This window comes from Clarias gariepinus, chromosome 1 (assembly GCF_024256425.1).
Source record: "Clarias gariepinus isolate MV-2021 ecotype Netherlands chromosome 1, CGAR_prim_01v2, whole genome shotgun sequence".
In the NCBI taxonomy this organism is placed as follows: domain Eukaryota; kingdom Metazoa; phylum Chordata; class Actinopteri; order Siluriformes; family Clariidae; genus Clarias; species Clarias gariepinus.
Genome location: NC_071100.1, coordinates 3,299,941 through 3,327,908, shown reverse-complemented (window position 1 = coordinate 3,327,908; position 27,968 = coordinate 3,299,941). Strand labels below are relative to the sequence as shown.

General features: G+C 39.2%; 1 protein-coding gene across 1 annotated transcript; it reads right to left on the bottom strand.

The window, feature by feature from the left end:
- Positions 1–2,843: 2,843 nt before the first annotated feature.
- abhd3 (abhydrolase domain containing 3, phospholipase) lies at positions 2,844–27,686 on the bottom strand. Its single transcript, XM_053491312.1, has 9 exons — positions 27,314–27,686; positions 22,241–22,404; positions 15,308–15,490; positions 13,626–13,671; positions 7,424–7,536; positions 4,966–5,139; positions 4,668–4,716; positions 4,413–4,578; positions 2,844–4,335 (listed from the first exon to the last, which is right to left on the bottom strand). Exons 1-9 carry the CDS (start codon positions 27,476–27,478, stop codon positions 4,151–4,153), a joined length of 1,245 nt encoding a protein of 414 aa, XP_053347287.1. The 5' UTR covers positions 27,479–27,686; the 3' UTR covers positions 2,844–4,150.
- Positions 27,687–27,968: the final 282 nt, after the last annotated feature.

Sequence of the window (27,968 nt, the reverse complement as noted above, 5' to 3'; positions counted from 1 at the left end):
AATTTTCATCCAAACACATAAAGGTTGCATCCCGGTACTGTTTTTTACACCCTCCTGTCCAGGTCTCCATGTGGTCGATTCTGTTAGTTTATTATCTTTGTCAGACAACGGAATCAAAAATCATCATAGATGTCATAATTTGACTTCATTTTAGTTGACATAACTGCTAATATAACTTTGTCACTTCACCCCGATAGCTACCTAGCATGATTTGTTTAAACAGTACTGAAATGCAGAGGTTAGCACAACACGCTCCGTAAAAAAACAAAATGTACAGCAAGAATGTCACGTTAAACCTTTACATCCTCAAGGACATCACATCAACTTCAATTGTGCAAGATATAAAACTTCTTTACATTTTTTTTTCTTTTCAAAGCTGTTAATTGCTTAGCATCATTGCTAGCTGGAGAAGCGATGCCGTCTTTGCTAACACTATACGCTAACACAAGCATTTATGCAGGTTGTGCAGGTAAAATATAAGCAGGTCTAACCAGTACAGAGCTGCTGAGTGTGCTGACAGGCTTTAACCTCAAATCGATCCATTACACTCGTTACATTTATTGGATAGTTGAGAGGTGGTCAAGTCTACTTCAAACACTTTCGAGGTAGGAGAAATGGACAAACGCTGAAAAAGCACATGATAAAGAAAAGAAAAAGTCTGTCTTGACTGTACATTTAGCTTCTTGACAGGGATGAAGGCTTCATGATTAACAACAAGAAACAGACATTCTGGTACTATAATCTCAATGCAATGTTAATATATCATCCATAAATGTAAAAAAAAAAAAAAAAAAACTGCCTTATGGTGTCCCAAGAGTCTTAAAAACTGGAAAAAGTAGCACTTTTTTAGCAAAATGTATTTAAAAAAAAATGTCCATACTTAACATATTTTAAGAGGGATCTATTTAAGACATTCTTATGGCTCATGGAACCTGTTGCAAGTGTTAATTATCCCCATGTCTGGCAGAGGTGCTGTTTGTTTAGAGGCCAGTAGGGGGCCCCTGAGGGCTCACTCACTTCTCATCTATCCTCAGGAGACTAACCTGGGGTTCACCCTGGATGGGGTGCCAATCCACTCCAGGCACTCACACATTCTTGCTCTCTATAGCACTTATCCTGTACGGGGTTGTGCCAGGGAATTTGGAAATGCCAATCAGCCTAATCTTTGGTCTGTGGGAGGAAACCGGAGTACCCAGAGGAAACTCCACACGCACAGACCTGAGGAGGTGTGCGGACGCAGTGCTAACAGGTACTCTGCCGTACCACAAATTTTTACCCAGGGCCCAAACAGAGTCTAGGATCACGTCTGATGTCTGGAGACGTTTGGAACACCACGTACTGTAGATATGACACGATAAAGGAAGAAGTTTCAGGCAAAAGAAAGGAAAATAAAATACATAAAATAATAATAAGAATAAAAATAAGAATAGCTAATGAGCAAGAGAATTGTCCACACTAATCAGCAAGGCTCTAAAGACGCCTGGGACAACAAGCTTTAACAAGAGTAAATCAGTTTCTGAATTAACTACTGAATGTCTCTAGAGCTCATTTCAGATCAGTTGCTCTCACTGAAGGTTTGTGCTGATGTCTGAATGTTAAGGGGTCCAGAATTTAAATGCTGTGTGGTTAGTTATGCTGAAGAGAAGTGCTTAAGAAATTAATAATTGACTTTAAAACACACAAAATAATTACAGAAATTATGCATCCATTACAGTACAGTGACCCAAATTGATTATTTTTTTAAAACTAATTGTGAACAGAGACCCCTGTCCTAATTTTATGGAATAAAAACTCCAAACACACTACTATCACATACTGTACGTTAAAACGCAATTAATAAATTAATTATATACGTCAAAGTGTAACATGTAATGAAAGCACACTCTATGTACGTTCACATTACATAAAATAAATCAGATTTTTTTTTCGTCTATAATAATCCTGTTTAAAACGTCATATTTTAAAAACACTGCTTTCACGTTATAATTTTTTTTTTACTGCACATACGATCGTGGTCCCCCCCCCTCTCCCCGAGGAAACTGTTTAAGTTAATGTCGAACTAGCTAGCTATAACTAGCAAAGCAGCTAATTCATATCCAGGATAAACATTTGGTGTAATGCTAGCCAGCTAGCTATATTTCATACCTAATTATTATTGTGTATAAGAATAATACCCGCTGTGTGATACAGTAGATACTTATGTTAAGCTAACACACTTAACAATAAGTAACGCAATCCGAATAGAATAGAAAGCTTTTAACTTCTAGCTATTTGTTGTTTGGCAGACAAACAGCAAATTTCTAAGTCTAAAATTCTAAAAACGTTACTATTGAAACAGCCGTCTAATACGAGCACTCATGCTGCTAGTGTATTCGCATTATCTCTACTATTGAGAGAATTTGCCTGAAAAACTGCATTTCGGTTGTTCATTATGCATATGTGTGTGTGTGTGTGTGTGAATAGTGCACGTTGTTTAATCATATGCATGCGGGGTAAATTTAGAGTAGCATTCTTACTATTGTCATATGCACCTGTAAGGGGAATGTATTCGAAAAAGGTTCCTCTTAATTCTGCACCAAATATCTAAACAAGTACATAGTCAAGCATTATTACAAAACAAGATATGTACATACATATCTTGGCCCGTCTGGTTTTCTCAAAAAATTACGACGTAGCGAGCACAAAGATGTTTATAACGAGCGAGACACTACAGCTGGAAATTATTTCAGTCAAACATTTCTTTCTTTTGATTTTTTTGGAAAATAAAAAACATATCCATTCCATTCTCATTCACTCAAACTGTAACACTGAAAATGTCAGACAATACCTATTTAAAAAAAAAAAAAAAACCTTTTACTTCATGTATGTTTTGTCAGCTTGCAATTACGTGAATCATTAGCTCAGCCCACATCACAAGAAAATCACCCTAGTGTTTTCTGATAAACAGCACTGGTGCAAAAATCTTAGGCACCGAAATGCTGTTATATGTTCATCATGTCTGCATTATTATATACAAAACCATTTACATTTCACCATTCACTAAAACTGCAGAAATCGCAAAAACTACTGATTATTTGGAAGCAAAAGGTTTTCACGCTCCAGAAGCCATTACGTTACACGTACATACGTTTTTTGTTGTTGATGTTTTTTTGTTTTTGTTTTGTTTAATTCCTTCTGAAAACTGGTCTGTATAATATTTTGCTTCCTTTAAAGTTTTGCAAATTTACTTGTGTAATATTATTTATTTATTTGTTTGTTTGTTTGTTTATTATTTTTAAGAGTATATTCGGAAATAGTTTATGGTTTTGTACATAATAATACAGACATGTTGATCATATATAACAACATTTGTGCTAAATATAATATGGTGCTGCCGATAAGTACTTGACATGTCAATGTGTGTCATTATGCTAAACAATTCGTTTTCTTTGAAAAAAGCTTATAAATTGGAATTATTATAGGGCTTGTGTGTTTTTAAAATGTAATATTATTTAAAAACACGATTTTCAAAGATGAATAAATGAGACATAGTGTTTTAGTTACCTCATTTACGTAAAACATGTCAAAACTATATTTGTGACGGAAACATATCAAAGGGTACAACATTTGCTTTTGAAGTCAATTATGAATTATTCTTTGTTTATTAATTTCCTGCTTAATCTTTATTTTAATTGACCCTTTCCACCTGTAGTGTCTCACCCTCAACGGGTTGCCTGGTTGTAGAAAAGCCTGCATGCAGATCTCAGCATTAATCGGGAGCAGAACGCGACAAATATTTAGGCGCTGGTTTATAGCAGAGCAGGAATAAATTAATAAATAAACAAATTCTGATTAGATGATTTGGAAAATCACAATTTGTTTTTCTTCCACTTGATCCATTGGTCAAAACCGCGTACTTAAAAATATACACAGTATAATGAAAAAGTAATGTTCTCTCAACCTGAATTAAGAGCCACACACACACAGGCACATATCTATATGTCTACATATCGAAACTCGAAGAAATTATTACAGAATGAAAGAAACACATAAACAATATCCACAAGCGATGTTGTGATCACAACAAAATGTAGCTGTTGTGTTATCGTTGTTGTTGTTTTTTTTTGCTTCTGGGTGTAGGGGGCGCTGTAGCTGATTGGTTCTCGCTGTGTTAGCTTGCTAGGTCAGTTATCGCGCTGCCGTTTTCAACGATCGCCTTGACGAACTGCCGGAAAACTCTGTCCATGTAGGTGCTGTTTCGTGGCCAGAAGCCCTCTAAAAATCCAATATGGCCGCCGTGGTAGGTGATGAGGAGGGCCAGATGTGGGTTCTGTTTCACTACTTCGACAGGGATGGCTACACAAAGCACAGAGACATACTGAATAAGAATTCCAAACGTTTGCGTTTCATACTCGAACAGAAGATTTGCTTACCGTGATTGGGCGAGAAAACGTCATCTGCTGCGTTGAGACACAACATGGGCACCTGGATGGATTTCAGCTTGTGGATGGGGCTGGCGTCCCGGTAGTAATCGTCGTTAGTCGGGTAGCCGAACATTTTTGACGTGAAACGTTCATCAAACTCTCGGATGGTTTTAGCCTGAAAGATAGACAGGAATTTATTTCCTAATAAGCTAATGAAAGCTTGCTGATTTTACAGTCGGATTGGAAAGATGAGCAAGTTTTCACCTTCATCACATGATCTATGTCATAATTGCTTTCCAGAACAGGTCTATGTCTGTAAAAAAAAATCATGACTTAATTAGTACATTTAGCGATATGCTGGTGATAAACTCACTTACAGAAGTTTCTGACTTTTGGTCTAAAAATATCTCTTTAAGCTAGCAAGCAAATTAGGATCTGTGATCTCTACAACGATGAATTAGTTTCAATAAAATTTAGCTTATAAGAAAGTTTATTTGTCCAGAACTTCATTTTTTAAGCAGGAATTCATACGATCAGTTAATTCTGGACATTAGGTTGGTACCGGTGTACGGAGGCCTGGAGGCAGCTGGTGAGGTAGGAGTTGAAAAGCAAGCGGTCAAGAGGTTTCTCCAGAGAATTGGTGCACTCGAATACATCCCAGCCGGCTGAGAACACCACCACACCTTTCAGGCATGTAGCGTCACCTTTACGACCTAGATAGTTTGCCAACATCATCCTACAATTTGTAACGACAACAACAGCGTTAGCATTCTGTAACCACACGGAGTTTAAGACTCAAGTTAGCCAGTACAATGAAGCTAGCTTGAGTTGCCATTTATATTTAACATTTGCAATTTTCAGTCACGTAGTGCTACCTGGCCTGAACATTTAATTAACCTTTACCTGGTGTCTGCTTAGGAGTATCTTTACCGAGTATCTACAAAAACTAATTGTATTCATGCACATAAACATGATCTGTATTTTGTGCACATGAATGAAACAAAACGTCTATGTAAATGTTGTGTGGACGAATTAACCGGAGTTTAAAACATGGAAATGAATAGAATTTTGTGTGTACAAATTTTGAGTAAAAAACAATATTTTCTGCACACAAATCAACCAAAAAACAAATTGTATCTCATTTAGATGAATTAACCAAAATACAATATGTTGGAATTACTGCTTCGCGCGTGCATGAATCAGTAAGAACCATATTTAAGAACATATTTTGTGCATAAAATTTACCCAAAATGTAGAAACAAATTGAATTTTTATTTTGTAAATTTAACCAAAACATAAACATTAATGGTACAGTATGCGCCAAAACGTACTGTATAGTACCGAAATGAAAAGATCAATATTAACAATATTACCTTGATGTCATCTGTGAGTTTATTTCTCCTGAAAGAAACTAACATACACACTATTAGTGTTTTGATTTACCACAGTAAGCATAATGTAGGTGTTTGCTGAAGACAGTGTTCATATCGTTTACGCAGATTCGCAAACATGTTCCGAAATAAAGGCCGCTACAGGCTCGTGCAAAAGGAGACGATTTGCTGGCGAAATGCAGGAACAGTTCTTGGCGGATCTTCACAGTTGAACACACTGTCCTTTAACGTTCCCCACAAGTAGGCAACAGGTGGCGCGAGATCGGGGGAATGGGACGGGTACAGCAAGGAATTGTTCTGCCACTTTTTTACAAACACGGTCCCCGTTCACGATCACTTTTTCCTCCATCGAGAGACCCGTTTCCAATAACAACTGAGCAAAACAACTTCCTCTTCACTACTCAGGACAGGGTGTGTCTGGAGATGCGGGAATTTCAGTACTCTATATTTTGGCGCATACTGTTTTTGTGCACAAAATTTAACCAAATGTAGAAATGGTATTTTGTGCAGAAAACTTACCCAAATCATAAACAATCTGTACTTTTTGTGGGAAAATGAACCAAAATGTGTATCCTTTTTACAAAAAAAAAAAGAGAGATTTTAAACAAATTGCATCTTGTGCACAAAACTGTTTGAAGGACTTTTTCCATTTACAAAATAAATGTAGGAACAAATTGAATATTGTGCACAAAATTTTAAAAAGCCAGAATATGTAAACAATTTGTATCTCATGTGCACGCATTAACAAAAATGTGGAAATCTATAGCGTGGAAACAATTTAGTAAAATTAACTAAATAATTTTGGTAAAAAATGATATGATGTGGCCAGTCTGGGATGCTGTCTCAAACTACTAGTGAATATGTGTGTGTTTTTTTTAAATTAATATAATTTTTACTGTTTTATTGTTTGTGTAGCGTTTAAACAGAGCCGTATCTACTGTACTACATGTTCTTTATAAGCTAATATGTGTGTGTGGGTGTGTTTGCGGCAGAATGCTGGGCCAGCTCTTCAGTCCTGCGTGTTCAACTGCTGAGTTGTTAGAAATGGACGTCGTACTTCATTTAGTGTGAGAGGGGAAATAAATGAGGACAGCAGTGGATTGTGTACAGAGGTGCTAAAACATTTCCGCTGCGCTGTCACATACATCAGCGCTGGAATAGCAATGATGTGAAATATGGAGCTGTTGAATCGACATAAATGTCCAGTCGGTATCCTGCAGGAGGATGAACACATACGTGTCCTTCGCTTCCAGAAACCTGGATATAAAATCTCCGCTCGTTATTCCCTACAGAAGTGCGCTAAATAGGCACTATAATGGATTCTACATGCTACGTGCTCTTACGTACGTCTAATTTGGGATTTAGCGCCCTGTTCCCGATAGAGGTGCACTACATCACTGCGTAGGTTAGAGCGTCGCTTCGCGCTTCATAGTGCACTTTCTGTCTTAATTGGGATCGAGCTCCCTAATCCCTACAGAAGTGCACTACGTTGCATTACAAAGTGTATTAAACCATACTATTAGAAATGGCATTGTATTTATTTCAGTTGTGTTTTTAATTTAACCACATATATACTGTATATGTGTGTGTGTGTGTGTGTGTGTGTGTGTGTGTGTGAAGTATCTTTACCCTCCCATGGAGACTCCAGCAGCCACGATGGGAGTGGTCGGGTAAGCGTTATTGACGTGTTCAATCACCATCTCCAGATCCTCCGTGTTTGCTGCACAGTATGTCCGCGGAGTCTAAAAACAGAATATATATGCAGAATATATATATATATATCTATATATAGCCTCCCAAGATCTCCTTTAGTGGAAATGGCTTGAAGCGAGGTCTGGACTGTATTTGGATGTTGCAGTAAGACCCAGCTGAGTTCCCATAATGTTGTTGCTGAATGATTGTGTGTCCAGTTGCCAGAGACAGAAGTGTCTCTTCCGCAAGACGATAACAAGAAATCTAGATGTTCCACTTGATGAACGTTCACAGGAACGACTGCATGGAGCTCTGAGCCACCTCAGCCGGGATCGTCACTTCCAGACATACAGCCTTCATTAAAATGTTTGCACTGTTTCAATGTTAAAAATGTTTAAAACTCACTTCAACGTCTTCATTCTAGAAGATTTAATAAAATGATATAAAACATTGTTGCAAATGTAACCTTGAAACAACCGAAGATTAACAGTTATTTACAGTGGTTATGCTATAGGTTTAAGCTCGAGTCTGGGTCGGAAAAAAACCAGCATCAGCACTATGGCAAGGCAAGGCAAGTTTATTTGTATAGCACATTTCATACACAATGGTAATTCAAAGTGCTTTACATAGAAGAAGAAAAACATGAAATGAAATAAAAGATAATAGCAATAAGACATTTTAACAAAAACTTTTAAATTTCATTTAAAATAAAAATAGATGCAGTTTGCAACAAAACTTTAAACTAATTAAAATTTAATTAAAATAAAAATAAAAGACTAAGTAAAACTAATAAAAACATAATTTCAAATAAAAATAAAACAGTTTAAGAAATTAGATAAACATAAGATAGTACAGTCAGTTCGGACGTAGCACAGTGCTCATTGAATAAATGCACAGCTGAACAGATGAGTTTTGAGTCTAGATTTAAATGTGACTAATGTTTTAGCACATCTGATCTCTTCTGGAAGCTGGTTCCAACTGCGGGCAGCATAATGGCTAAAGGCGGACTCCCCTTGTTTTGTGTGAACCCTTGGTATTTTTAACTGACCCGAACCTAACGATCTGAGTGGTCTGTTAGGGTTATATTCAGTAAGCATATCTGTAATGTATTTAGGTCCTAGGCCATTAAGTGATTTATAAACAAGTAAAAGTACTTTAAAATCTATCCTGAATGTTACAGGAAGCCAGTGTAAGGACCTGAGGACTGGTGTGATGTGATCAGTTTTTCTGGTTCTAGTCAGAATCCTGGCAGCAGCATTCTGGATGAGCTGCAGCTGTCTAATGGTCTTCTTGGGAAGGCCGGTGAGGAGACCATTACAATAATCCACCCTGCTGGTGATAAAGGCATGGACTAGTTTTTCCAAGTCTTGATTTGAGACAAAACATCTAATTCTTGCAATGTTTTTGAGATGATAGTATGCTGATTTAGTTACGGCTTTGACATGAGTACTGAAACTAAGGTCTGTCTCCAGAATCACCCCAAGATTCTTGACTTGATTTTTAGTTATCTGACCCCTAGAGTGAAGGTATGCATTCACCTTCAGAGCTTCATCTTTGTTTCCAAATGCAATGACTTCAGTTTTCTCCTTGTTTAATTGAAGGAAATTCTGGCACATCCAACTGTTAATTTCATCAATGCATTTGCAGAGGGAGTCTATGGGGCTAAAATCATTTGGAGATAAGGCTAGGTAAAGCTGGGTATCATCAGCATAGCTGTGATAGGCAATTTGGTTCTTTCTCATTATCTGACTTAGAGGGAGCATATATAGGCTAAACAGGAGCGGTGCAAGAATTGAGCCTTGTGGGACTCCGCATGTCATGGACGTCCACTTGGACTTGTGCTCTCCTATACTCACATAATAACCTCTACCTTCTAAGTATGACCTGAACCATTTAAGTACCATGCCAGAAAGCCCGACCCAGTTTTCCAGTCTTTCTATTAGTATGTTATGATCAACAGTGTCAAACGCAGCGCTAAGATCTAGCAGTACCAACACTGATATTTTGCCGGAATCAGAATTTAAACGAATATCATTTATTATCTTTAGGAGCGCTGTCTCTGTACTGTGATGCGCTCGGAAACCAGATTGAAAACTGTCTAGGTATTCATTTGAGTTTAAATGGTTGTTCACCTGATGAAAGACAACCTTTTCAATAATCTTACCTGTAAAAGGAAGATTTGATATTGGTCTGTAGTTATTTAATACGGAGTTATCAAGATTTTTCTTTTTTAAAAGTGGCTTAACAACTGCGGTTTTCAGAGAGTTTGGAAAAGTCCCAGAGAGAAGTGAAGTGTTCACCACTTCTAATAAATCTGTTTCCAAACAGTTTAACACACTTTTGAGAAAAAATGTAGGAAGTGTGTCAAGGTCGCAGGTTGACGATTTGAGGTGCTGCACTGTTTCTTTCAAGATTTTGCTATCAATTGCTTGAAAGACAGACATAGTAACTGTTTTGTGAGGTTGTGTTTGAGTTTTTCTGATCTCTGCACAACTTGATGTGTTAATAGCCCTCCTAATATTACTGATTTTCTCAGAGAAAAAGAAAGCAAACTCATTGCATTTGCTGTCAGAGAGCATTTCAATGGGGATCTGACTTGGTGGGTTTGTCAGTCTCTCAACAGTAGCAAAAAGAATGCGTGTGTTGTTTATGTTGCTGTTTATAATGTTTGAAAAATAGGTCTGTCTAGCTTTGGCTAGTTCCACACTGAAAACACGAAGGCTGTCTTTATAGATGCTATAGTGGATTTCAAGTTTTGTCTTCCGCCACATCCGCTCAGCTTTTCGACATTGTCTTTTCAAATTCTGAACTGCTGTTGATTTTCTCCATGGTGATTTCTGTCTGCCCGCCTTTCTGACCTTTTCTGGAGCAATATCGTCAATAACATTCCTAACTTTTGAGTTAAAGGAATCAAGGAGAAGATCAACAGAGTCTGCAGTAATGCTTGGTGTTAAAGATATAGCCTTCATAAATAGTGCACTTGTGTTCTCATTAATGCATCTTTTTCTGATAGATACAGATCTAGATTCGGTGGTAACAGAGATCAATATATCAAAGAAAATACAGAAATGATCAGATAGTGCTACGTCCTTTATAATAATGGATGAGATGTTTAGACCCTTACTGATGAGTAAGTCTAGAGTGTGTCCACGATTATGTGTGGGCCCATGCACATGCTGAATCAGATCAAAAGTGTTTAAAACACTTATCATTTCTTTTGTAATATTGATTTCTACATTATCAATGTGAAAATTAAAGTCCCCTGCTATGGCAAAACAGTCAAACTCTGAGGAAATCATTGATAGCAGTTCTGTAAACTCTTCAATAAAGTCTGGAGAATATTTTGGAGGTCTGTAAATAATGATAAACAGAATGCGTGGGGCACCTTTCAGCAATATACCTAGATATTCAAAAGATAAATACTGACCAAATGACATTTGCTTGCATTGATAAACATCTTTAAATAGAGCAGCTACACCTCCGCCTCTCCTAGCAGTTCTGCAGACACTCATGAAAGTAAAGTTAGGAGGCGCTGTTTCATTTAGGACTGTTGAACTACAGCTATCATCTAACCAAGTTTCATTAAAAAACATAAAATCCAATTTGTTCGTGGTGATCAAATCATTGATTAGAAATGATTTATTTTTTAGCGAGCGAATATTTAAAAGTGCTAACTTGATGGCATTACTTTTTGTCCTCACAGTAATCTTAGTTTGATGTATAACAGGTCGGAGATTAGATGGGTCAGCTGTACGGCTTAAGAAGGCCTTGGGCTTTCTATCACGTGATAGAACAGAGATAGGGAAAGCTACAGGCACACTGGGTTCCCGCTTGTTCTGTAAACATTTGTAAATGTTTCTGCTATCGTAGCGGGGACCCGACACACATCACTGAGAGTTGCTATCTGTTTGTTTTATTTCACCTAGACCAGATGGAGGAGGGGGGTTCGAGCCTTGGCGCTGTGGCAGCGGTCGAAGAGCTCTCACAGGAGGAGGAGGACGAGCTGGGCCCATAGGCCTTGGTGGTTGTGGAGCCCGCTGTTTTTTAGTTGGCATCTGGGGGCTTGCAGCAAAAGAGTGGGAGAGTTTGGTCCCAGTGTACACCAGTTCCTCCATTTTCTGTGAGAAGCTTAGAAGTGGAGAAGCTGGAGAGAGGGATATTGTGTCTGGTGAGATGGGCTCTGGTTCTGGTGTTTCCCGTGGCTGTAGAATATTGTCTTGAATTTCCTGGCTGTTTTCCAGAAGGTTATCTTGAAGCTGTTGTGGTATGTCACAGTCTGTCCGTGATGAGCTCTGTGGGCAGGACTGAGCCGGGATGTCCATAAGCAGTGGTTGTTTTGGCTGCGTGGTGTTATCAATGTCCTTGTGGGATTCTTTAACCCCATGATGACTCGATAACTGTCTGTGGTCACTCATACTTCGCCCAGGCGTACATGTGCCTTTCTCTGCTGAAGGATGATGGAGGGAGAAATAGATATTTTCCTTTAGCACCCTTGCACCGAGTTTGTTTGGGTGGAGACCATCCAGTTTAAACAGTTGTCTATGGCCCCAGAAAAGATTAAAGTTGTCGATGAAATTTACTCCTTTTGAATTGCAGGTTTTTTGAAGCCATGTGTTCAGCCCAAGTAACCGTGAGAACATGTTAGTTCCCCTTGCTGGGAGTGGTCCACTGATGAATGACTGAACTTTAAGTCTTTGAAGTGTTTCAAAGAGTTCACTGAAATCCTTCTTTAGGAGTTCCGACTGCTCTTTCCGAATATCATTTTTCCCCACGTGGATAATGATTCTGTTTGCAGTCTTGTGCTCCGTCAGAATGTTCCGAAGTTCCCTGTTCACATCAGAGACGGTTGCTTGAGGAAAGCAGCATGATGTTGTTGTTCTGCTGCTAATGTTTCTGATAGTTGAGTCCCCGATTATCAGAGTCTTAACCTCGGTTTTGCTCTGAGCTGAATGCCGCTGTCTGCTCGACTTTGAGCGCCTGTTGGTAGCGACATTAGTTGCTGGCTGATCCAATTCATACTCAGTCACATTTTCCTCATCCACATTCATTAACACTTTAAATCTGTTTTCAAGATGAATAGGGGGTGGCAAAACACCAGTGTTTGCAATTCTTTTTATAGCCATATCTGGGGAAGAGGATGCTACTGCAGCAATGTTAGATACTCGTGACAATCTGATGTCTCGAGTGCCTTTGGGTCTCGCTCCCTGTTTGTGCCACCGATGAATCTGTCGGTCAGCTTCGACATGTTCCTTTACACTTGGTATAAACTGTTGAGACCTGCTAGATTTACGAGACTCACCAGCCGTATGCTGAGGTGGTCCATGATGACGATCTGCTGATTGTTCTGCCTGTTTTGGAAGTCCAGCAAGTAACTTTGTTTCAAGAACTGTAATCCTTTGTAAAAGTGTTTGGCAGGTCATGCAGCAGGTAGATTCCACAAAAGGCATTTTCTTTCTCGTCTGTTTGAAGTAGGCAGCTGTGTTTTCTCGTCTCTGGAATGTAAGCTGCTGGCAGTGGGAGGAAGAAGTCCCCTTTTCATCCAATCACAAAAAGTTTTTAATTTTAGTTTTTGTGCCCAAAATGTTTTATTTAAGCACTGTGCTGATCTGCTGAGGTAGAAATCAAAGAAAAGTACAGATATAGGGAGCAAAGCAAGCAAAGCGCAGAGCAGTAAGCAGGAACGTCCGAACGGTAGCAAAGCCGGAAAGCTATTCAGGGACGTATGTTAATCGAGAAATCTAAATAAATGTTTTTTGGAAGTTGTATTTGCGGCCTTATGTTGAGGACGTTAGTTCAAAGTTTTAACCATGCACTGTGGTCAACGCTTGTCCAATGTCATTTCAATTAAGTAATTCTAACTTTAAAAAACAACCCAAACTGTGCTGTTGTGTAATTAACATTTCTCCAACATTTTAATAACCAACAGTTTTTGCAGTATGATGATAACTAGCTGGCCAAGTTATTTAAAAAAAATCTGCATTTTATTCTAATCATTCTTTTTAACATTAAAATATAAGTTGTCTCTTAAGCCCCACCCCATTCTGGTGGCTGCATGCATCTGTTTTGGTCTGTGTTCTGCAGAGGAAGATAGAAAGTCTAACCGCTGTCACCCCAAAAGCAAAGGAAGTTGCATACTTACCAGCAGCTTTTCACCAGAGACGCCTCGATTGTTGAACACAACACATCTGAAAAACAACATGTCGCCTTTAGATTTCTCCGCAAACCACACACACACACGGTTTCCGGGAAGTTACCACCCTTTCTTTACACATAAAAGACAAATCTGCACATCCTATTAACATGAAATGTTTATAAACCTTCATGAATATGGACTTATTCTTTAATTCTAATGAAGCGGGAGCAGAGTGCATAAAGTGCGTCGAGTTTAACACCTTTAACGTAGTTAAGCGTGTGTGGGTGTTTCTTTGCTGAGTGGAAAGATGAATGTTAATCCATCAAGTGGTACAGGAAGACACCAACAGGAAGATGCTGACTGTGCATTAAACACTAGTCCCCCCCCCCCAAGAGCCCCCCACCCCAACACATTACCCACAATTCCCTCTGGGCTGTGTCTAAATCATGGTGTGTGAGGAGCAGAATTGCTCAGAAAGAAAAAAGCTGACTCTCTCTCTCTCCATCAGGTCTCTTTTTTTTATCCGTAACACAGCAGAACATAAATATAGATGCTGTTTGTCACAAGTTCATAACACATGCAGAAAAACATGCATTTAAGAACATATACTTATAGTGGAACTCCAGGAACCTTTGTCTGACATAAAGAATGCTTGATTTGTACAGTACATTACAGCACAGTGAAATTCCTTCTTCGCATATCCCAGCGTAACTGGGGTCAGAGCGCAGGGTCAGCCAGGATACAGCGCCCCTGGAGCAGTTACGGTTAAGGGGCCTTGCTCAAGGGCCCAACAGTGGCAACCTGGTGAAGCTGGGGATTGAACCGCCGACCTTCCAATCATCAACCCAGAGCCTTTACAGACTGAGCCACCACTGCCCTTGAGAACTTGTCTTTACCAAAGAGACTTCACTGTCCATAAAACAACCTTCCTCTTTCCTTACATGGTAATATTTTCAATAGCCTGTGTTCAGGTGGATAGTCATGTACAGTAAATGGCTCGCTGGAACCCTTTTATCTAATCGTATAAAGGACAATGTGTTTCCTAACAGACAGGTCAGTTCCTGTCTCCAGGTCTCTTTATGACTCTATGACACATTAATGACTTTTGATCTTTTGATGTATGGGACATGTGTGAGACAGGCCACCTGGCCAAAAGTCTTAATTTTTTTTTTTTAACGTTACCATAATAATTAAAGTAGAGGTAGAACAAAATGATCCAGAATAGAACACATTTTACTCTAAAGAACTTTTGCAACCAAATGTTCACAACTTGCAAATGCATGTCAATATAAACACCTTAAAAAACAAACCGATGGTGTCTAGAGCAGTAAATACTGCAAAGGAGATAAGAGAAACAAATCAGTTTCAAATACACGTTCCAATAGTGACCTGAAAGTGAAGATAACATCATGAAGTGTCCTAATGGCTTGCTTTAAATGCAAAGAAAGTGTGAAAAAGTGGCCAATGTGTGAAAAACATCAATACGTGGTCTCTAGTCCACGCGTTCACTGAGCAATATGTGATACAGTTCCTTATACTGTAGACTCGCTGACAGGTGAAGAAATGAGATAAAGTGCCCTGGACATACTTCTATAGTACATGTGCCCTCCTAGATCCCTCTAGGAAAAAACTCATAACATACCAGTGTTTTTATTCTTCTGCCCCTGCTCCTGGTTGTTGTAACCCACCTGTATCCAAGCTCCCGGCTCTGTTGCACCATATGCAGGATGTAGGACTCGCGGCTGGTTCCAGTCAGACCTGGCAGGAGCAGGACGGTGGGGCGGGTGGACGGGTCGGGGTGAGAGAGGCTGTCTTCGTTATCAAACCAGTCCAGAGATATCTGACCTCCATCTGGTGCTCTGATGAGCTCACTGCCACACACACATACGCACTGGTATATATCACAGAAAACAAATCTGCTACACAGAAGATTCATCATAAATTTTTTTTTTTTCACTGTGAGCATCTAAACCTGATCTGTCTGTAATCTTGAAAATACACTAGATAGCTTGATTTCTGCTGAGTTTAACCCAAATAAATCAGTAACCAAACTTTATTAATGTTTTAATTCTGCATTCTGAATTATTTTAAAAACCATTATGTTTTTAATTCAAAAATGTTCAACAAATATCGCTGGATGTGAAAACACTGTAAAAAATTTAATAAAGAAAAAAAAACTGTAGCCCCAAGCGAACCCTCTCCTGCATTCTGTAATTAGCCATTTCCTAAGGATCTATGAATGGATCATCGGTGTCATGACAACATGAACAGCTTGCCGCTGCTGTCGCTGGCACCGTGATCATATTTTCCACTGACTCATTCAGAAGAGCTGTGATCTCAGCTGATTCCTGGGTAGTGACCAATTTACTTCTATCAGAGTTTTACCTCCTGACAAGACGTCGGTTGTCCATCTCCTACAACACAAGAAAGCCAAAGTGTCCCTGCTTTTTGAATGGAACCAATGGCCTTGATCCTAATCTTCATGTATTATCTCCCACATCATCACATCTGTCACATCCAGCTGCCCTGAGTCATCATATGAGCAGGGTCTATTGTGAGAATTTGCTCTCAATCACCGCAAAAAGGCCATTGTGCAGAGAGACGTTGTTACTGGAAAAATCCACAACCTCTCAGAGAAACAAGTAGGACGCCTCCACCACCTGGAAGTCTGGTTATTTATGTTATTTATATGTGTGTCTGAAAACCCTCAAATATGATGGGAGGTATTAAATAAAAAGCATTTTAGACATTTGACCTTGTCCTTGTTATGACCTTCAATCTGTTGGGGTAACTGTAATTCCAAAATGTAATCAGGTCATTTTCTGGTTACAGTGACAACTCTACATAATTCTAACATTAAATCACATGGATGAATAAATGGATGGATGGATGGATGGATGGATGGATGGATGGATGGATGGATGGATGGTTGGTTGGTTGGTTGGATGGGTGGATGGATGGATGGATGGATGGATGAATGGATGGTTGGTTGGATGGATGGATGGATGGATAGATGATTGGTTGGATGGATGGATGGATGGATGGATGGTTGGTTGGATGGGTGGGTGGAGAGGTTTCATATATCTAGTTGAGGAGAAGGAGCATTATAATAAAACAGACAAGTCAAGGAAGGACATGGTTCAAACAGGGTTAAGATGCATTTGATGGAGCACCTAAGATCACCATAGCTACAGAAGTATGGTATGGGTAGTATAATGTTGCAGGGATTTTAACCAGTATCAGTTAGCAGGTACTGGGAAACTCAATGTAGTTGAGGGTGAGTTAGATGGAGATAAATACATCACAATGAGAGAATTGAAGCTGGGACGGAGCTTCATGTTCCAGCCAAAGCTACAATGTGTCCATCTGAGCATTACGATCTCCATCCAGTATGACAGAGCTCAACCAATTTTTACTAATACAAACAGGGAACAATATCAGAATGCAGATATGCAAAGCCAATAGAAACAAATCATAGCTATAATTGCTGCCAAAGGCGAGTTGTACAAAGTACTGAACCAGGGTGGTGAATACTGACTCAGCAGCTTTAAATATTAGACATATTCTGTAAGTCAATTTTAGTTTCAAAGTGCACAAAAAATTTTGCAGCACTAATACAGCATGCCACAACATGCCGAGTGAAAATGAGCGAAGAGATGAAGGAGAGACTGTACAAGGTGTGCTATGTTCAGCATAGCCTCTAACAGCTAAAGCCTTTGCCAAGGGTGTGAACATTCCAGGATTTATTAGGTCCAGATTAGAGCTGTAGAATTGACCAGAATATTAATCTCTTCACATTCTCCAATCTTTAATATTGTGCTTTGACAAGTGTGACAAAGCAGAGTTACTGGTACTATCCTGATGCTGGGTATTTTCCTATTATAGCACGATTTCTAACACAATTATTTTTATAAACAATCAACCTTACTATTTTATCTCACCCAAGTTAATTAGGCAAAAACAAAGCAATTCTGTTACAGAAAACTCGAAACTCAACTAATGTTAGAAAGCACTGACACTGGAGACTCCTTCCCTCAATGTTACCTAAAGACATTTGGAGCATCGTTGGTAAATGAAGAGCTAATACTATAGAAATGATAATGTATTAGAACTTGTGCACCGATATAAATGAAATTGCAGTATGAAGCTCTTCGGTGAACTGAACAAATGACTTGTTATGCAATGATGTAAATGGTGATGCTCAGCAGTGAGAGAGAGAGAGAGATAGAGAGAGAGAAACTGCAATCTGGCACAGTCTTGGCCCGACCTGCACTAAACACTGACATCATCAGCCTTTCCCTCGGCTCCCTCCATCCTTCGTCTTCATCTTGATCTGGGACTGCAGCCAGATCCGAAACAGAAATACCCATCATACTGTCTGCGAATGCAATGCGCTGTACAGTACATGCTCCCATCACCGTCTGCCTCTACGTATTCCACAGATCATCTCAAGCCGGAATGGCCTCTATGCCCTTCGTTGTTCATTTCTGGAGGCTCAGACAGTCAGTTTCAAATCAATACATACAGTATGCACTTGGGAGTTTTATATAAGCATGACTGGAACATCAGATTGGGTTTGCTCTCTGCATTAGTCTAGAACGAGTGTGTAATTTCAGAGCAGGTATTGAATACGCAGTCTGACATCAGCCTCCGTTCTCCTCTTCCCTCACAGATCAGTCCTCTCTCTCTCTCTCTCTCTCATACACACTCACACAAGATGTGATGATGAATACATCAACATTTCAATCCCACTTTCCAGTTCAGTGTACCACTCAAAACCAAGCTCCAACAAACTAACCATTAAGATGTAAAAAAAATGTAATTATAAACGCTGTTGTTATTTCCAAATGAACAAGGAAAGATACACAGTATATCCCAGCCACTGCCCAACTGGATGCAGTGCCAGTCCCAATCCCGGATAAAACAGGAGGGTTGCATTGGTAAGGGCATCCAGCATAAAACCTGTGATGAGACCAGAAGGATGAGTCTCTTATGCAAGTTGGTGACAAGTTCTCTGTTGATTTTCAAGGATCAGGTGTTTTACTCGCTGAAAGTTCACGGGAATGACTGTAGTGGCCTCCGCGCCATCATGGCTGGGCCCACCATTCACAGATTTACTGCTTTTTTTAATACCAATTTTGCATCATTTAAATGTTTTGGTGTGGCTAATAGTCTCATTACTATATGTATTGTGCTTGAAGTCTTCTGTAAATGTCAATCGCTTTTTGCCTTAAATCACCAGAAATTTCATCATAAGTACCAATTTGCCTCAACCACCTGTTGTATTATTACTTGTTGCATTGTAAGTGAATAAGTGAATACTCAAAATTTTCAGTTTGCTGTACTGTGAAATACGTGAAAATCTCGTAAATACAGTTCAATTGAATTGACATTTCAAAAAAGGAGATTTCACATGGACAAATATAAGATTAAGAAGTTCAATTATTAAAACTTTTTTTTTCCTTCAAGTTATACTTGAAATAGTATTTTTTTTTATTGGTAGATAACTCTTTTTAGGAAATTGTAACAATTTAACCTTTTTCAAAAATTCAATTATTTATTTACCAATGGAATGAGTTTAATATGAAATTCAACTTGAACTGTATAAAACTGAGCGAAACCATCAGCAAACAGCTAGTAGTTAGACATACGGAGACACTAATCAAACTCAAATGATGTCCTTTACATATACGCTATGATTAAAAAATACAAATATACCCTTACCTAGCTAACAAGCTTTATAGTCTAATCTATACAGTCTAGTCTAGAGTGTCCTATAGTCTACCTAGACCTCCAATAACGAGCTGGAATCCATATTAACATCTCCTGTTATACTGAACTTCCAGTCTCACACAGTATGATGATCAATCCCTGCTCTCCGTTATCACCCAGATGAGGATGGGTTCCCTGTTGAGTCTGGTTCCTCTCAAGGTTTCTTCCTATTGCCATCTCAGGGAGTTTTTCCTTGCCACTGTCGCCCTTGGCTTGTTCACCAGGGACAAACTGACCATTTTGATTCATACACACTCACATTCCATACTGACTTAAATAATTCTTTTGATTGTGTAAAGCTGCTTTGCGACAATGACACTTATTAAAAGCGCTATTCAAATAAAATGTAATTGAATTGAATTGAATTGATAATAGCATGGTAGCTACCAATGCTTAGCCTTGGCAGTAAGGTTTATAAAGTAGACATGGGCCTGGCTGGTACAATCAGATCGTGACTAAATCTTTACCCATCCTTATACTGCATTTAAATAAAGTACACTAATGACACAGTGACACTGAGATAACTGTGACACAACCGAGTGTATCAGGTATAGCAGCACTGCTTTTTCCAAACAACTTGATACTGGTTAAACACTGCCTCAATGGTACGGAATTACCATCCATTTCACACTCGACTCTTCACACTTACAGACACACACACATGGTGGATGACATCACTGTGCACAAAGGCATTTTTATCTCTGGTCATTCGAACCCAGGTGACCTTGTGTTACAGCAGTGGATGACCAAGGACAAGGCTACTAATCAGATCTAAGCAAGGCGAATAAGTTTTATTTTCCCTTTGACCCCATTGTAAAGATGAACTATGACTACAGAAGATCCCTGCATCTATCACTGATACCTACGCATGCAATCTAAGCAACGGTCTAACTCCTCAGTCAGCTCATTTTTTAGCCATGAATTAGCTTAATGAACAGCCAATAAAGGTCTGAGAGTAGCCCGATGGCCATGATCCAAGACGACCAACCGGCAAATGGTAAATGTAATAATAACCTATCATTATGTCATGGGCTTTTTGCAAACTGCACAAAAAAGAAAGGGAAAATTTACACTCTGGAATGCGCTAGAAGCTTCTTAATGACTGACCCTTAATCTGAAGGTAGAATTCTGCAAGCTGTGTGTGAATAAATCCCTTGAACAAAAAGCCTGTTTTAGTCCTGAGTATGAGCTCTGAAGATTAATTCTGGGTTATAAAGCATATTCAGGGAACAAAAGGTATGCCTCGGGAATTTACTAATGAAATCCGTGTAATTACCACACCGCTAAATGACTCACAACAGCTAAACTCCTCAAACAATTCTGCATTAAACCACAGTGCTGTCTTAAATCTGATTGGTTTTAAAGCATTTATTAAATTTCTACAGTATAATGACAAGTTTATACAATATCAATGCACCCATTCAAATTCATTAGCATTTCTAATGTAACACCTAATTCTCAGGGACTTCCACAGCTATACAGTATATATTTATTTTTTGAAAGAAAAGTGTTTATGTACCATTAGTCTAGAACTCTTAGAAGGAGTCTCCAGTTTCAGCAGCCTGTGACTTTTCTGTCTTATTAATGTCAAGAGAAAGAAAAAAGAGTTTGGTGCAGGTTATTTAATTGGGAATTTCAAATCAGAATTATTTCTGTACATTTCCAAGGAACTTGACCGAAAACCTTAATAAAAGAGGGCCTAATATGGAACCTTGTTGGACACCATATTATTATTTTTAAAGAATCTATAGATTCTCTGATTTCCACCTCCTCATTTTGGACTGGATTCCTCTTAGACATATGTTTTAACATCCTTTAACATCACTGTTCAGCAGTGATTATCACACACCCGTTACCAATAATGCAATTCTGATTGGCCTGCAAATAAGCCCCATCAGTACACTGGCTTTATCTCATTGCTAAAGCACAGTGCTCAAAAGCTGGCAAAGCATAAGCAGGATTGTACTGTGGAAAGGAATTAATCAAGAGAGGGGTTCAAAAGAATTTCCCATGCACTAGACGTACCACTGAACGTTGTAAAAGGTGTCATTAACAATTGGCGAGAATAGGCCACGACGGTGACATAACTGAGAACAGAATGTCCCTCCAAATCTGATGAAAGGAAAACCTTTCATTAGGAAGGCTGCCAAGAGACCTGCAGCAGCATTCAAGGGAGCTGCAGTAATGTTTAGAAAGTACTGGCCAGTTTTCGTATCTGAGAGGGGTAGAGGGTGTAGAGGAAAGCCCTCTACACCCTCTACAGTAAGAGAGTGAGTAAGTATGTAAGCAAAATAAACATCCAAATCCTAAATCACCTCAAACTACGTGGTCAAATGTGTTCTGGTTGGAAGATACGTTTCTGGATGTACCGTACTGTGCAGAAGTCTTGACCTCCCATTTCATCATATTAAAAACTTTGAACAAATATTTTACTGTGACAGGCTGCAAAGTGCCTGAAGACGCAATTTAAAAAACCTCAGCAGCGACCTCATTTCCACTCCTGTCTGTTCCAACCTCTCAGCATTCAGCATCAGCAGTATACTAATCACTTGATCATCTGTCATCATCTGTTTCTTACTGCTTCATCCTCTTAAGTTAGATGTTTTTTATACATGAACGATTCATAGGACATTGTGTGGCTTAACAAACACAAAACATTCCTGTCAAACTGCTCAGGTACAGAGAACTTACCACTGCGGGCACCACTGGGAAAACTAACACAGATGCCCATAAGACAGGAGCGTCCAAGATGTTTCATAAGCGTTTATTCCTGACATAAAGACCATGGCCCACAGCACATGAATAATTCGCAGTTTTGCTACGTTAATAGACGAATGATAAAACCTTACTTCCTGTAGGAGACCCAAGGCTTGGCAGTGACGAACGGCCGCAGTAGAGTTTGTACCCGACCTTCCCAGCACCAGAAAGGGGGGTAATACGTCTCCGTCACCACAGGGCAATTGTCTTTTAGAAACTCATAAAACTTCTTCCCTCCAGATACAAGCTTCGGTTTCTGCAAAGGGAGAGAGAGAGAAAGAAAGAAAGAGAGAAAGAGAGAGAGATCACGCAAAGAACAAAACAATAAACATGTCCTAAACTCTTATGAGTACAACTCCGACATACGTAAATGTTATCAAGAAAAGAATTTATTTTCACATGATGAATTATTCTTTTATTCAACAAAAGTACTTCCAATTACAAAACTAAGGCACATTAATTCAATAGTTTGTGCTGGCAATGTCTGTAAGGGCTGTGTCAAGATAAAAGAAACTTCGTAATTTCATAAGCTTAAGTGTGATTTTGGATACGCTTCATGTACTGTATGAGTGTTCCAGTACTGCAGGTGTCACTGTTTGCAAACTTTGCGACCATTTTCATGGGTACAAATTGCTCACTACAAAGGGCCAATGTTACACTACAAAGAAGTACTGTACAGGTATATGAACTAAATAATCGCCCATGATAAAGAGAAAAACAAACAAACACTTATTTAGTTTATAGTTACAACCCATTAAATAACCGAGGAGTTGAAAACGGCCAGTATAAGGGCTTTAAGTGTTGCCGTGACCCCACATACCCACCCCATCACTGGCCAACATAAGTCATGCAGTTATGATGTCATTACAGATAACTCAATATAACCACTGTGAATTGCATAATTGGATTGGCATATGTCGAATAATAAAAGCATTTAATATAATAAAAAATTGTGCCCTTTTGTAAATAATTCAAAATTTAAAATAATAATCGATACATCTACATAGAGTTTAATGCGGCCTCGTTGATGCCACCCTGTGGCTCTCTGTGGCTCACCACTGGTTTAAACAACAAATCTCTTAATAATGTCCTCTAAATTGCATCATTGTGCTTGATGATTGTTGCAGGTAACTCATGGATGCCACCAGACTGAACTTACACATAAGTAAGTGATCAGGCATAACCTTATGATGCCAAAGATTGAATGCACCCAGTATTGTGTGGGTTGATCTTAAGCCACCTGAGCATGACTCTGGTGGTTTGCTGTGGTTTCTGGCATCAAGATGTTAGCAATGGATCCTTTGGGTGCTGTGGGTTACGGAGTGCGGCTTCCATGGATCAGACTTATTTCTTTAGCACATCACATTGGTGCTTTAGATCTTAGGAGTTTGGAGGCTTGGTTTGCAGTCTTGGACCCAGTGCATGGTGGGTTGTGGTGCACTGGAAGGCCTAGTGCCTAGAAATTACTTATTTCGCTGATTTGTGCTGCACTGGCCTTTTTTTTGGATACGACCAGCCGGGCTAGACTTTGTTGCCCGCACATATCCATCAGCCTTGGGTGCCCATGGTCTTGTCACCAGTTTACTGGTATATAACTGATAATCAGATTTAATCAGTTAAAAAATTAATGGAAAGAATTAAAACTCTAGACAGTGTTTGTGGCCAGATTTAGTGATGAAACCGACTGTGCTTTGTGGATACAGCTTGAATTCCCATTCTCAGCAAGTGGTTTAGGGTAAAGGTGCAGATCTGGAGCGTTCATGGGGATAGTGTTTTCACACAAGGAAGGATACGATCCACACAAAACACACTACACACACCATACATTCCTGCTAGCATCAGAAGCACGATGTAACACACTTCCTGCACGTTGTAAGATGAAGACTATCTTGCACTTACTGTAAGGCCACTGACAGGCACACTACAGCAGACACACACATTTCACACTCCCTGTATCAAATCATACTGCGACATTTTTACATTTCTATACTTTTATCTTTTTTATACTTCATAGTTTACACTTTCATTTGCTAAATTCAGTTTCTTTAAATTCTAAATATATGATGTAATTCTATTTTAGTTCATAACTTAATTTCTGCTTAAATGTTTATTTTATTGCAAGAATTTACTTTAATGTAATTGTATTTTCTATTGTAACATTTTCATTTGTAGTGCAATCTTTCTATTTTAACTCACAGACAGTCGTATAAGCATTTCACTGCATATCATATGGTGGTATATGGGACAGATAAAATTTGTAATGAACTTTTGGTGAAATGTGATGTTTGGCTCTCAAACAGTAGCTAATGCGGTAGTCCCTGCTTGCACTTGGCAAAAAATGGACATTGGGCTTAAACATTATATGGCGTACCTAATCTCTCTCTCTCTCTCTCTCTCTCTCTCTCTCTCTCTTTATCTCTCTTTCCCTCTAGCTATTCATCTTACTCTTGAGATACCAGTGATCCTCATCCCTTCTGCTCTAAAAATCACTCACCGCTGAAGAAGATAAGACCCATTATGGATACACGACGATGGCTTTGGTCTGTATGAACAGTGTTTTTACAAGAGCTACTTTACCACTGTGGTTGCCATGATGTATTTAAGACCGCAGCTTCTGCTAACAGTTTGGCATCCATCTTTTTTTATTAATATTATATTTGAGGTGGATAATAAATATTGGCAAGCATTCCATTAATTAGATCATTTGGCCCCCTTATTTGGTTTTAGCAATTTTAAAAATATGTTTCTATAATAAATCGTACATTGAATATCTATGTGAGTCAAAAATGATATTGATAACCACACTCTGGTTATATTAAAATTTCTGTTGGACACACTTTTTCAGTGGTTTCCAGGCAAGGTTGTGCATGCATGAACGTGTTACCGCAGTTCATTTGTAACTGCGGTTTGAGCAAAAATGGACACCCCACTTGTGATTTGCACCAAAGAAGAGCAGCATGCACTAATTCATTCTTTTTTTGTGGTCTGAGGGTGTACCTGGTACTGAAAAACCTCACGGTAGAGCAAAAACAGACGCATTTTGTTTTGTTTGATTTCTGCAAACAAAGTATAGAGCGATACTCTAAGGAAGGTGGAAATTTCTTGAAGAAAATCATTACCGGTGACGAGACACGGATTCATCACTACGAGCCTCAGAGTAAACGGCACAGTATGGAACGAAATCATCCTCAATCGCCAATCCAAGGAACATTTTTAACTTCAACCATCAGCTGAAAAAAATACAGTTTTCTGGGACTCTTGGGGGGGGGCAAAAGTATTGGAACACTATCAGGAAAAAGGTTTAACAATCAACAGCGCTTGTTACAGTGAGAGGCTCATTGAAGAGCTGAGGCCTAAACTTCATATTAAACACAGAGGACTGATATCCGAAGGCATCGTGATCTCACATGACGATGTACGTTTACACACTTCTGCCCACGCTGTCAACACCCTGTTTAAAAAAAAACTTAGTTTGGAGGTGTTAAAGCATCATTCCTATAGTCCTGATCTTGCTCTCAGACTTTCACCTGTTTGGTCCCTGGGAACTCCCTGGAGTCTATATATTTCTGTAAAGCTGCTTAGTGGCAGAGGCTATTATTAAAAGTGCCACTAAAATAACCCTAAATTCAACAACATCATTTGTGTGCTTTTGTTTCTGTTCGAGTCTGTCCTGGCTCGATGATCCTTGATGTTTACCTGGTCTGTGTGCTTGACGTTTTGTATGAAGTCTTATCCTGCTGTTGCTTGTTCTCACTCCAAGACTTGTCTTTGCAGTAACTCATGCTGAGTTTATACACGTGCGTCCTGCGCTCATTAAACATGCATTAAAGAAGTTTTTACATAGCCAGGCTAAGCTCAGCTCGTTTAAAAGCCATTTGAGACGATTGTCTTTATTGGAGCGATAAACTACTGATAGCTCGGAGTGAATCCTTTTAACAAGTTTACTTAAACCGGGATTATAGTGGTTCCCTTTAACAATACAAAACTGAAGCGTGTTTTTATATTTCTTAAACATTGTTATTAATATATGGAAATATTATTGCCTAGGGTTAATCTTATTCAGTTGGATTAACACAAGGTGGAAGAGTTAATGCAGTGATGATGGGGATATTTTAAATGTCGTAGCAGTTAACTAAACACTGCGGATGGTAATTCAGCATCATAGAAGTCACGAACGTTAATTTGCTCGATAATTAAATACTCTGCATGAGTGTTAAATATGATATAAATATTATATAAAGTCTTACATTATGATCAACTAAGCAACAAAATAATGTAAAATAAATTATTATTATTATATCCATCCAGCTCAATCTGCAGGTCTTTGGATTAGAGAGGAAATCGAATGTTCAATGGACATGCACACAGACACAGGGGGAGAATCGAACCGGGACCCTGGAGGTGCAAGGCCACAATGCTGACCACTGCGCTACCGTGCCACTATATGAGTGGTAAATATAATAATTTTTAAAATAGTTGTGACAGTTGGAAATGTAACAATTGGCCACAAAGATCAATTACTAATCAATAAAATAATAGAAACTGACATTTACAACAACAACAACAACAACATATTATTATTATTATTATTGTTGTTGTTGTTGTTGTATCTTAATACACATATGTATATTAATATGCAACAAATGTGTAAAACACACATGAGGCAGACAGCCAATCAGCTGTGTGTTACTAAGCAACAAGATTTTTTTTTTTATCATCATATTTATTGTATTAGAAAATGAAGAGGACTGAAAGTATTAAGTGACATTTAATTGACTAGTTACTGATTAATGTGTGTGTGTGTATATATATATATATATATATAATCATACTCTTATAATAACTCTTATAACTCTTATAATAATAATAATAACAACAACAACAACAACAATAAAAATAATTTAAAAAAATGCAGTGTATATATATAATTTTTTATTCATTTTTTTTGTGTTTGTTTTTTAGTGTGTGTGTGTGTGTGTGTGTGTGGTGTATCCTGTGTGCAGGCCTGTAGAATCTCCCGGACGCATCACAGACGCCGGGTGCCGGTTAGTCCCTGTGTCCTGACCTTGCTGCATGTGATGCACACACACCACACCACACCACACACACACACACACAGACACGTGCGCCCGCGCGCACACATCACCCGGGTGTCTGGGTGTTACCTTGGCGACGGAGGTCCAGTAGTAGCAGGCGTAGGCGGCGCCGAACCCGAGCGCGAGCGCGAGCCCGACCCCGGAGCCGAGGAGCCCGCCGACCCGCACCTGCGTCTCCAGATACACCGACAGCTCCTGCGTCAGCACGTGCAGGTTCAGGTCCAGTGACATCATGGTGCCGGAGATTTATCCCCCTTATTTATGACTAGGAATGATTATTACTACTAATATTATTTATTTACGTTTAGTATTGTATTGTATTTTAAATCCCGTGCACTGGTCCGGTGTCTCCCCGGTGCGGCGCGTTGCGGCAGAGCGCGAGCAGGAGCGCGAGCCGGCTGGAGCGCGAGCAGAGCGCCTCGGGTTCTCTCGTCCGCGTCCGTGAAGCGCAGAGGAGGAGCGCCGAGGTCTCGCGAGATCTCACTGAGCCTGAGTTCACGTTACGGAGGAAAAAGAAACCACACGCGCGCGCGACGACGGGTAGTGATGTACTTACACTGAGAGAGAGAAAGAGAGAGAGAGAGAGAGAGAGGGGGGGGGGGGCTTATACAGACACGGCAGAGTGGGAGACACACACACACACACACACACACACACAATAATGTACTGTATATCTATCTATCTATCTATCTATCTATCTATCTATATACCTTTCTGTCTATCT

Excerpts from the sequence above, each read along its gene's own strand:
- abhd3 (XM_053491312.1), bottom strand. The coding sequence starts at position 27,478 with ATGATGTCACTGGACCTGAACCTGCACGTGCTGACGCAGGAGCTGTCG. Across the intron at positions 4,579-4,667 it reads ACATAGATCATGTGATGAAG|GCTAAAACCATCCGAGAGTT; the intron begins GTGAAAACTTGC and ends TCTATCTTTCAG. Across the intron at positions 4,336-4,412 it reads CGTTTTCTCGCCCAATCACG|CCATCCCTGTCGAAGTAGTG; the intron begins GTAAGCAAATCT and ends TGCTTTGTGTAG.